The 12199-nt window shown below is 39.5% G+C and overlaps 1 protein-coding gene across 8 annotated transcripts in view; it reads left to right on the top strand.

Annotated features, from left to right (window-relative positions):
- Positions 1-12199, top strand: part of ARHGEF39 (Rho guanine nucleotide exchange factor 39) — a 161329-nt gene that overhangs the window by 4013 nt on the left and 145117 nt on the right. Inside the window, exon 1 of one of the 8 annotated variants that reach the window (XM_076065286.1) lies at positions 6722-7121. The exons of the other annotated variants lie outside the window; for them this stretch is intronic. Within the exon in view, the coding sequence (XP_075921401.1) occupies positions 7061-7121 (61 nt within the window). The 5' untranslated portion in view covers positions 6722-7060. Of the gene's footprint in view, positions 1-6721; positions 7122-12199 lie in introns of those variants that run through there. 8 annotated transcript variants of the gene reach the window in all.

Consider the following 12199-nt stretch of genomic DNA (forward strand, 5'->3'; position numbering starts at 1 on the left):
TAGATGACCATTATAAACAAGGTAAGAGCCCATTCAGACCAGAGGTCTCTTTTTCAAAGAGGACTTAAACAAGTCTAGCAAAATGGAATATACATTCCATTGTGCCAACAAACAGTGCGATTTGAAAATACATTACAACACATACATATTACGTAATAAGTGACACGTTTAAAAGATTATGCAATAGATGTGAATTAATCGAACACTACAGTACATGGTTGCCTATATTAAACAAATAAAAAACCATTGATTAAATAGTAACTAACAGCCTATTGAAACTTAAATGAGGTACATTGGATGTTAAATATAATGTAGATCCAATATCTTTCCACGGCCGATAGACATTCTCTTCAGTATGCACTTCATACGCGTATTTAATTGGAGAAGAGTTTATTGTGTTAAGGTTTATAAACTCCAAAAATTTCATGCATTTTAAATAGCTTTCTGTAAATACTGATCAATTTAATCGATAACATTTTTTTTAATTATTGCTATTTAAGATGTATGTAGGTAGATCCTTCCATGGTATGAGGTTGTTGAAAATAAAATCACTTTATTACAGATTTGCACCATTGAAGGTAATATGGCATTGGCACAATGGATCATCTGCCAGTAAGAGCATTGGGCCACTTATCTCCACCTCTGGCAAAATATATCTGAAAATATTAACGCATAATTGTGAAATCAAAAGCAAGTGGAAAGCTAGCAGGGTAAAAAGGCAAAGTTCAATGTTCTGGCCAGTTTACATAAAAAGATCTGTAACACATGTAAATAAAGACAAGATGGCTAATATTCCAACAATTCAATCATGAATCAATGCAGGAAATTAAGACTTGGCGCCAAATAGAGGTACAAGAAAATGTGTAAGTAAGACATTAATTTCAAGAAGTTTCAATGAATTTGCACTTTTCGGCTGTAAAAACTGATTGGCCATTTCCTTAAGGGATTTGGGTATTCACTGTTTCTAATTATATGAAAGAACATTCCCCCAGTATTCACCATATCTTAAATGTATTAGATAAAAGGATGTTAGTATTGAGAGATATATTTTCGAGGAATTTTTTAACGTACATTTTACTAATTATCTAAACTTTTTTTTGCTCATACATCAATCTCTTCAATTAAAACCTATTGAATGGCTTAAGAGGGAGTGCTTTTATGGCAAAGCAGTTTGTATTAACTTTTCTATTGGGTATGGGGACTCCTATCATCATATCTCATGGGACGCAGATTTGTCATTGATGACTATGACATGTGAAATATCTGTGGAAATTGAAAATGGCAGTTAATTAGAAAATAATTATCGCATCAAGTCATTAATTTGACACTATCCAAAAATCATTGCTGGTGTCAAGAATAGGCTCCCTTAATGTTTGCATATCACTAATCCTGTTCTTATAATCTCTTGTGGAATTTATTTTTCACAGTCGCAGTTTTTGATAGCAAAGGATTAAGGGCTAGTAGTTGCTGTTAACACTAGCCTTAACCATTCTATATATGTATGTTGAACTTATTTCGCACCAACCATGCTAACTGCAGGTGCAGGGGAAGAACAACAAACTAAACACAAAACATAGTATATTGCGCATTTTACAATGTATTATGTTCCAGCTGTCAAGTATATACCAATGTACAGTATTTCTATCAAGCACATTTTTTATCGTATTTGTTATATGAAATACATTTCATGATTTAATGACTGGATTATATGAGACCATCACAGTTTGTGCTCGATGTGCAAGAATTCCTTAGCACGGAGCATGTGATGAATAACTTTTTCTCTTGCATTGCACGCGATTGGAGGTAAATGTTGCCGAACAAAATGATCTACTCAAACCAGTCTTTAGGGAGGAAGTAAAAGGACACTGGAGTCACCTCTCATCACTTCTCTTTGGAAAATGCAGTCATCTTTCAAAGGAATGTGATGAGCTTTACAGAGCGTAAATTAATGGAGGCAAGGTGTGAAGTTTGTCAATCAAGTCAACTTGCGGGTTCACAGCTAGCAGCCCCCACTGAATCGTTGATACATTATTAATTCCTGCTTAACTGTCAATTGAACCAGCTATATAACTGCCAATCACGTGCATATCACGCCCATTTGTCTGCGACAGTTTCAGGTGTGTGCAAAGTCAGCCATCAGGGCACACTTCAGCCAGCATGAAGCGTGCGATTGTGCACTACGAAATACACAATTGTGCTTTTTTTATACCAATTAGTGTTTTTTTCACGAGTGTTACAATTGGGATTTACGGGCATTCGTGCCTCAATGGCATTCACAATATAATTTGAAAGATACCTGTGTGTTTTTGGCAGGTACGCAAAAACCACATGCACTAAAGGACAAGGGCAGTAATTAGGTGCAGAATGAGCTTGAGGCCAAAGTAAAAAGCCAAAGGAAAGATGGATAGCGACAGCTGACGCAATGAGATAATCCATCCCCACAAACAGAAAACACTATCGTTGCAAAAAAAGCTGCATCAATTATTTCCTTGTGTAACCTATTATTGGAAGAACTGGTTAATAACTGAAATTTGATTTGAAAAAAGTGTTTAATTTATTTGAGGAGCGCTATCAGGTTAGTTCAATTCAGTCGGTGGTAATTAAGCATATGGCAGCGTTATTTAAATTTAAATAAAAATTGCAAAAAGACAAACAGTATTAATATTGTAATGCTTTTCAAATACAAAGACAAAGCATTCTGAAAGAGTAATATCCTCACTGGAGGAAAATAAGTGCAAATTAGTTTGGCTTGTGGAATTGATGTTATAAAGTGAAAATGGTATTTGTGCATCAGTATGTTGTGTATATGGTAAACGTAAAATACAAAACAGATTAACTGTGTTCATTAAAATGCTCCTTCTAGAATACATAACGAAAAATAATTTGAAAATACTTTCTTTTTTTTATGTAAAGAGATATATAGAGACATTGTCTGATAATCTTTATTTTTCCATTAATATGTATGTTTTTTTTTAGATTGAAAAATAAGAGTAGCTGGCTGAAAATGTGTGGGTTTTTTTAGGATATCTAATAAATATGATTGCTTACTGGAATTTTGTATGCAAAATAATAGCATATATTACATGGGAATCTGTTTTACACAAGGTTATTTAGCTGTGCACTAAACACACTGAAATTAAACAGACCTGGCAGTGTGCTTTAAATAAATCAATAATTAATTCAATAAACCAGTCAATCATTAGTATGGGGGACATGTGAATAATTTACGCCAGTGTTCACTAAATGTGTTGGCAGTGTGAAAAGGCATTCGGAGCAAGGCATGACATTTTATGTCCTGTGTCAATGTTATGATTTGTTTTTTATCCATTCATTTTCATATTTTTCACCAGGTGAAAGAAAGTTAATATGAAGGATACCTGGCATATGGTTATGGAGAGAGCTTTCATTTCATTTTGAAAGTTGCTCACATTCATATTTGGACGATACTGTAAGCTGCACAAAATTGCCTCCTCTTGTGAATAATGTCACAGCGTCTTTTCTGTGCACTTAACAGCAGATGGTGAGCTTTGTTAATTTTCTACGCTGGTCACTTGGCTGTTTTGGGAATTGGACTCCTGATTCATCGTTCACTGGTGGTGAGCTTGTTGACCATCACCAGTTCGCTCTGCTGCCTAAATAAATATTTATGATGCCGCATGGAAGATTGACTACAAGCGCTATAACTAATTAAATTTGTCTCTTGCCGCCCTTAACACAGGCTACTGCAAGCAGTTATAGCAACAAAAACATTCTTAAAATTATGCCCCCCCCCACCCTATATAGCATTTACATTTTTACACACACAGCAGAAGGACTTTAATCCTTTATTCTGCAACAAGCCGTTATATTTTGTACCTCTTTAAGGAGCTGTTCAGCTTCCTTGTAATGGGTTTGTATCATGATTTTATGTCTTATTGTGTTGGATTGGTGTCTTGTGTGTATTTTAGAATCTTATGTTATTTTAGGGTAATTCATTTTGATTATCAACCTTCAGTATTGGTGACCTGAAAATGACGGATGTAATGCATTTAACCAATTCTAGATTTAAAGCTTTCGTGACTGCAAGGATCCATACTCTTTGGTTCTATTCGGTAAAGTCACGTAGGTAAAAAATAAAACAACAAAAATCACGACGTTTTGGCCACAACACAAGCGGCCTTCATCAGGTGAAGGGGGCAGACTGTCCCAGCGCTGTCCTCGGGACAGTCTGCTCCCTTCACCTGATGAAGGCCGCTTGTGTTGTGGCCGAAACGTCGTGATTTTTTGTTTTATTTTTTACCTACGTGACTTTACCGAATAGAACCAAAGAGTATGTATTTAACCAGCTTGAAAGAAACCTTGACACTTGCAAGAGACCCCTGACCCATCACAGATATGTAGGTACAGGTATTATGTGAAGAAATGTTTTGTTCGTTGTCACTTTAATTTTCAATTCATATGTTAGACATGGTCAGTCACACCAAGACTTAATGGCTTACTCTTGAGCTTAAACTCACGGTGTCTTTAATGACCACATTACAACAGATGGTGTGGCTTGGTTAATTCCCTGCAGTGATTATCAGGCAGCGGTAAGAATGGGATCATGATCTCCGTGCAAACCGGCCCAGTGGCTAGTGCAGGGGTCGGCAACCAAAATAACAAGGAGAGACATTCTTTTCGAATTCGGTAAAATAAAAAAAACTCCATACTTCAAGAGCCGCAATGAATGTGAATACGAGACTGTGGTCCTTAATTATAACGCGTCACGAAGCAGTCCGGCATGGGAGCCGCATGCGGCTCGGGAGCCGCGGGTTGCCGGCCCCAGTGGCTCGCGTACTGACCACCAAGGTGCCCAATTTGGAGGTAAGGCTGTGGGTGTGAGCCTTGCAAAAAAAAAACTAAGCATTCATTAACCTATTTTGCTGACTTGGCTGTAACACCAGACCAGTGACACCTTAGGAGTTTGAAGAGCAGCCCAAGTAAAAAGTAAACAGACCCGACAATGGGCTGCAAAGCAAGCTATACTTAAGATGGATTACAGAAAATTACAGTTGTCTTGGTGTGACCTTGAGAGAGAAGTGTTATTGCTTTGTGTTGTCCCCAGGTAACCTATTGCTGTAATGAGCTTAGGATGTTCATACAGTGAGGGAAAAAAGTATTTGATCCCCTGCTGATTTGTACGTTTGCCCACTGACACAGAAATGATCAGTCTATAATTTTAATGGTAGGTTTATTTGAACAATGAGAGACAGAATAACAACAACATAATACTGAAAAAGGCATGTCAAAAATTGTTTAAATTGATTTGCATTTTAATGAGGGAAATAAGTATTTGACGCCTCTGCAAAACATGACTTAGTACTTGGTGGCAAAACCCTTGTTGGCAATCACAGAGGTCAGACGTTTCTTGTAGTTGGCCACCAGGTTTGCACGCATCTCAGGAGGGATTTTGTCCCACTCCTCTTTGCAGATCTTCTCCAAGTCATTAAGGTTTAGAGGCTGACGTTTGGCAACTCGAACCTTCAGCTCCCTCCACAGATTTTTTTTTTAATGGGATTAAGGTCTGGAGACTGGCTAGGCCACTCCAGGACCTTCATGTGCTTCTTCTTGAGCCACTCCTTTGTTGCCTTGGCCGTGTGTTTTGGGTCATTGTCATGCTGGAAAACCCATCCACGACCCATTTTCAATGTCCTGGCTGAGGGAAGGAGGTCCTCACCTAAGATTTGACAGTACATGGCCCCGTCCATCGTCCCTTTGATGCGATGAAGTTGTCTTGTCCCCTTAGCAGAAAAACACCCCCAAAGCATAATGTTTCCATCTCCATGTTTGACGGTGGGGATGGTGTTCTTGGTGTCATAGGCAGCATTCCTCCTCCTCCAAACACAGCGAGTTGAGTTGATGCCAAAGAGCTCCATTTTGGTCTCATCTGACCACAACACTTTCACCCAGTTGTCCTCTGAATCATTCAGATGTTAATTGGCAAACTTCAGACGGGCATGTATATGTGCTTTCTTGAGCAGGGGGACCTTGCGGGCATTGCAGGATTTCAGTCGTTCACGGCGTAGTGTGTTACCAATTGTTTTCTTGGTGACTATGGTCCCAGCTGCCTTGAGATCATTGACAAGATCCTCCCGTGTAGTTCTGGGCTGATTCCTCACCGTTCTCATGATCATTGCAACTCCACGAGGTGAGATCTTGCATGGAGCCCCAGGCCGAGGGAGATTGACAGTTCTTTTGTGTTTCTTCCATTTGCGAATAATCGCACCAACTGTTGTCACCTTCTCACCAAGCTGCTTGGCAATTGTCTTGTAGCCCATTCCAGCCTTGTGTAGGTCTTCAATCTTGTCCCTGACATCCTTGGAGAGATCTTTGGTCTTGGCCATGGTGGAGAGTTTGGAATCTGATTGATTGATTGTTTCTGTGGACAGGTGTATTTTATACAGGTAACAAGCTGAGATTAGGAGCACTCCCTTTAAGAGTGTGCTCCTAATCTAAGCTCATTACCTGTATAAAAGACACCTGGGAGCCAGAAATCTTTCTGATTGAGAGGGGGTCAAATACTTATTTCCCTCATTAAAATGCAAATAAATTAATAACATTTTTGACATGCGTTTTTCTGGATTTTGTTGTTGTTATTCTGTCTCTCACTGTTCAAATAAACCTACCATTAAAATTATAGACTGGTCATTTCTTTGTCTGTGGGCAAACGTACAAAATCAGCAGGGGATCAAATACTTTTTTCCCTCACTGTATATGTTTATGTCTCTGTGCATGAAAAATGTTACGTGCGTGTAATATACAGCGTATAGTTTTGGTATACTTTTGCTGAGAAATTTTGTTATATCCTATACATTGATGTAATAATAGTTGTACATCATATAACCTTTCAATACAAATTTAAGGCTGTATTAAATTACTATTACGAATGATTTCATAATTAGAATGTAACTATTGAAAATGTTTTGTACATTTGTGCCCCATTTTGCATGGATTCTCCTGTGTATTGTATTCTTTTGCAGATCTCCATTGAGGCCAGTTTACTATATTGGCTATTAATAATACTAATTCGCTACCCTTTTATATGAAGGTCTCTTCATGCCATGTCAATCATGGGAAATGTTTTAACATACTTCACGACGCTGGTGAGTGTGGATGGTGAAGTTGGGAGCCGCCCAGGGCCGGTTCAGATATCACTTGTCACTGATGTTCCTCATTTCTGGGAATTAAACTCAGGTCGCTAGATTTAAGGTGCAGTGCACAAACCACTGTGCCACCGTAACGCAATGGGTGTATTCAATGATTGAGATAAGGGACCCGACTGAATTAAGAGTTATGTGCCTATGCATGCATATCTTTGTGTGCATTCTATATACAGTACAACCCATGCATGGTGACACAGTATGCACTCCGTATACACGATATACATTTTTCTGCCTTTGACACCAGAGCAAAAACGTATTTTCTAACCATATTTTATCGAATAGCATTTCACAAGCAATATCCCGTGGCTTTCAGTTTATTGCTTTTGCTCTGGGCAGTTGATGACTGTGCCAAACACATTGAACCTTCGCAAGTCTCATGTCACAGGGGTTAATGAAATGGGGGAAGTTAATATTAATTTTCTTCTGACATAATGATTGCCCAACTGCACTAGATCTAGATTACAGTTGGCGCTGGAAGTTGCTCCATATCATGTCTAATGCAGAGATATTGTGTGCGAGTATTTTAGGCTGCTGAAATTGTTTCCACCTGAAGGTTAATACCAACTCACCGATAATGGCAGTTTTCTTAAAAATTTCTGTCTTAGAAATAGTGAATATGTTTGACATGGTGTTCTGTGTTTTTTACCATTACATTTGCCTGCAATAGCAATATCAAATTATGGGATTGGATTTGTACCACGCTATGGAGACGCTCATTGGGGGTATTTGCTTACATTGCACATGTTAACTGATTTATGGGAGCTTGTCATAATTTAGCCCATTACTGGAGTTTGAAACGCCAACTATCAGTAATGACATATGTGTAAGAACATGAACACTGCTCGTGTCCCATCGCTGACCCTTTTGCAACCACAAGCAGAATGTTTCATTACATCCAACCGTTACTTTGGCTGCTTCTGGCTTCCTTCTGCTTGTCGGAATAACCAACCGTATTTCCATGAGCCCCATTATGTTGGAATTTTCCTAACATTACTGAAATGCAGCAGGTGATGGAAATTATGAGATGACCATTTAAAAGCTAACAAATTAATTAAGTTTAAATAATGATCATGAATGTGACGGTCAAGTCAAAACCTATCTCCGTTCCTACGTCAAAAGCACTTGTGTTCTAGAGAGCAGTCTTCTTGTTGATCAATTGTCTACGTTCATTTGTAAATTGTATAAGATTAACCTGATATAAGGATCCCCACGTGGGGCCAAGGCAGGTTATTGACCCTCTACTTTGCACACTTGGAGGCATCTTTAGCCCTCAGTAAAAAAAATATTTTCTTGATGGGAATGTAGATTGGGGGGGGGGGGAGGAGGAAAGTGATTTAATTTAACACTAAAGCAATTATTCTCTAGATATACCCTTTACCTTAAAACATAAATCCATAGTTAATTAGAACTTAAAAGCACTGATCTTCAGACTTAAGTTAAAACCAGCATTTTTGTTGCCACTGTAATTGACAGTAGATGACACTAGGGGGCCTCGATTGACACATGAAGGATATGGGTTTGCTTCCCAGTTCTGTTAATTTCGATTTCAGACTAAAACAACTTTATATTTGTCCTGAATGGTCAGTACATAAATACAAGTATTTTTGTGCAATTTGGTCTTTCCTCCCCCAATTTTCTCCTGTTTGTGCTATCAGCAGTATGTCATGAGATTTATTGTAACTCTTGCAGACCACTACAGCTCTCCTTGCTAGAAAGCGGTTCGTGGAAGCCGATATCACGGTACTATTTGTGAAATCCCTTCACGTGACTTTTCATCCACACTGGGCCATTAACCCAGCTACAAAGTAATATTAGTCTTATATTACTCTATAGCTGGGGAAATCAGACATTTTTAGTTTAGGCTAGAATTCATCCAAATAAAGTAAAAAATATATACTTTTAAAATTATGTTTATTTTGTGCAGTTGTTGGGAACTGGGTTGAAGCCATCTACTCGCTACAATTGAGAACCTGGTTAATCATGTGTGGCTGCCGAGATTTTAACTCAGGATGTCAACCGTGCAAGCAGCTCAGAGCTCTGACCTCTGGGAGCCACCCTGCTACCCAGCCACCTCTGAAATTAGTTTGAACCGTATACAATTGATATCTAAATCAGGAGAATGAACCAATGTTGTGTTCCAGTGAGACTGTCTATTGCTCTACCTCCTTGACAACAGCATATCTCTATTGAGAGTTGTTTTTCATTATGAAAGTTTACTGATGAATGTGCCTCTGTAGATAGATCCTCCACTTTTGAAATTAGTGCCACTCTTGATGTGCTCACATGAAGATTAGTGGATGTGCAAAGGTGGACTTGATCCAGCTTGTTGAGCATATGGCTGCCCATCGTTGACTAGAACCGTGAAATCCAACAGTTTGTTTTACTATTTTGATTTGTTGGAGTTGACTGGGGAGGTACTTTAGCATTTGAACACTAAACCTTGAGTTGTTTATGAAATAATAATCATCTCTCTCTTGCAATTAAATCAGTTTTTTTTCGGAGTTGACCGTTCGATACCCACAGCCGAGTATATTTTGCAGAGGATTGTATAAGAGCCTCAATCCCTATACAGTTGACATTAGACTGATATAATTTGCAAGAGAAATGCATTGTCTGCTAATGTCATAGCCCACATCTTTAACAAAATTGACCACAACTAAGTTACAGAAGCAAATATACAAATGCCCCCATCATTATAGTCCTTAGTGTTCCCTTGCATGAGATATAATGAATGTCTTTGGATTTTATATTTATTACATAAAGTCCATTACAGCGTTATTTTTACATTCTGCCAATACATGCCCATCCCTAATAAATGTTTGCAAATGGTTTCAAGATACCTTCGTCACCACAGAATCATGTGGGATGGATGTGCTTGGCCAATACAGCTCCTGGAAAAAGAAATCCATAGGTAGCATTGTGACATGTTTATTTAATGAAAAAAGCACTCTGTCGAGCCAGTTACGCTTAAGAGTAAATAGCGGACAAACCAAGAGGCAGTGGATGAGTTATGTCTCGGCGTACTTGAAGATTGTAGCTTTATTATTGAGTGCAGCTGGCAGCGGCTGCATAGAATTACACTTGGCATTAAAAACCTCTCAAGTATCTTCATGCTCAACCGAGCAGCATGGTTGGTGCTCATCTCCGTCAGGCATGGTCATTTTACTCTCCCATGGTGTGGGACCAGTCTTTTCATAGGATGACTGCCGTTGAGGTCCCAAAAAGCACCGCGCATTTTATTGCTCCTGCAGGGATGCTGGATTGACTCAATACCTGACCGCCATTTTTCAGTGTTCCTCCTGCGAACGAGTGTTCTAATCACATCGCCACTGGACCAGATACAGCTATTCATGCGGAAGTCGTAGTGCTCGTTGAAAAGATACCAGCAGTGATGATGCGATCCAGCGCTGCTGTGCAGCTCTGGTGCGTTACGAGCACCCTGCGGACCTCTTACCCTACCGCAATCCTCCAAGAGGTGCATGGACCCCCCACGTGAGAACCATGGATCTGCAAGACTTAAATTTGTTGCACCTTGTAGTGTGCAGATATGTTAGTATGATATAACCATTTATCATTCCTTTCCTGAGTAACCCGTATACTGAAAAGAAACAAAACATTGGATCTGTAATGATGTGATGTGCCATTTATGGTAGATTTTTTTTCTTCCCAAATGTTGTTGGGATGGTAATGGAAATGCATGGCTTCTGTTTGCCCCGCCAGACATATAAACAGGTGGCAAAGCTATGCTCGGATGTTTATCCCAGCCCCTAGGCTCGTACTGCCAAAGGGACAGTTGATACCCAATTAGCTGGAGTGCTTTGGTGAGGCCCAGAAAAATTCAACCTCAAGCCATCCCAAGTCAGGGCAGATGCTCTTTAGACTAGTGCACTGAGCCGGCGCGGAGAAATGAATCTGACACATAAATGTTTAAAAACCACTTATTATTTATTTTTTAAACATTTATAAATGAACACACTGCCCAGTAGCAATCAGTATTTCTGTACAGAAGCAACCCCCTTCCCCCATCTTTTCAGTTTTACTGAGCAGATTGTTACCTCTTTATTGGAATTGATTGTGCGTATGCTGTTTATTCCACTTATGACATCAGGCGAGCTGTTGTAGGTTGCTTAAAGCACTCTCAATCCTAGACATGATTGAGTTGATTACATATAACAAGGCTGGCATTTTGCAGCGATGGCACTGCATTGTACTTATTATAACTGCATGCATTTTAGAAAATTAATGCTCGTTTTCATTTGCTTCATTACGTGTGGGAGGGAAAAAAATGTGTGTGGAGACCATAATCCCTGCTCTTAACTGCAACTTACTTATGCGCTGCATGTATCCCGAAGGCACGCAGAGAGAGTAGCTGGAAGGAAAGAAAGAGACAGGAAAGGAAAGTGTCAGGATGGATGTAAGGAAAAAGGCGAAGACAAAGAGCGAACTGAAAGGAGGCAGTTGCAACCAGGGGGGGGCCTCGCTGGAAACCTCACGAGATCTCGCGTCGCACCCAACGCACCTTATGAGCTGCGGTGCTGCAACAATGGTTTCTCTCGCCGGGGTGAAAAGTTAAAAGTACAATTCGGAAATCTGAAGTGATGGTGATGGTGGTTGCGCACTTACAAGCCAGCGGCAACTCTAGGCGGTGTCGGTGGATGGATCATACAGAGATGGGATCATAATGTGGATGAGATGGTGCCGAGAAAGTAGTGAGCTTCTTGTAGGAGGCAGTACAGTAAGTAAGGTGCTGACCTGTTTTGGGCATAGGTTGAATGTCATCTTGTTAATTATGTAGACTTTCTCCAAGTGCTCTAGCTCCATCGCACATTCAAATACCCAAACAAAGAATTGGCTTAATATCACAAGAACCTTCCCAAACAAAATGCTTGTGACCCCGACGATTTTCTTGTTGATAACAACAGTCTTAGCAGAATTAGTGAGCAGGTTACTGAATTGGGTTATTCAATAAAGAAAACTCTACCATTCAGTGTGACACTCCTCTTATCCCCAACCCCCTT

Source organism: Petromyzon marinus, chromosome 7 (assembly GCF_048934315.1).
Source record: "Petromyzon marinus isolate PM22_M1 ecotype Great Lakes invasive population chromosome 7, UKy_Petmar_22M1.pri1.0, whole genome shotgun sequence".
Lineage (NCBI taxonomy): Eukaryota > Metazoa > Chordata > Hyperoartia > Petromyzontiformes > Petromyzontidae > Petromyzon > Petromyzon marinus.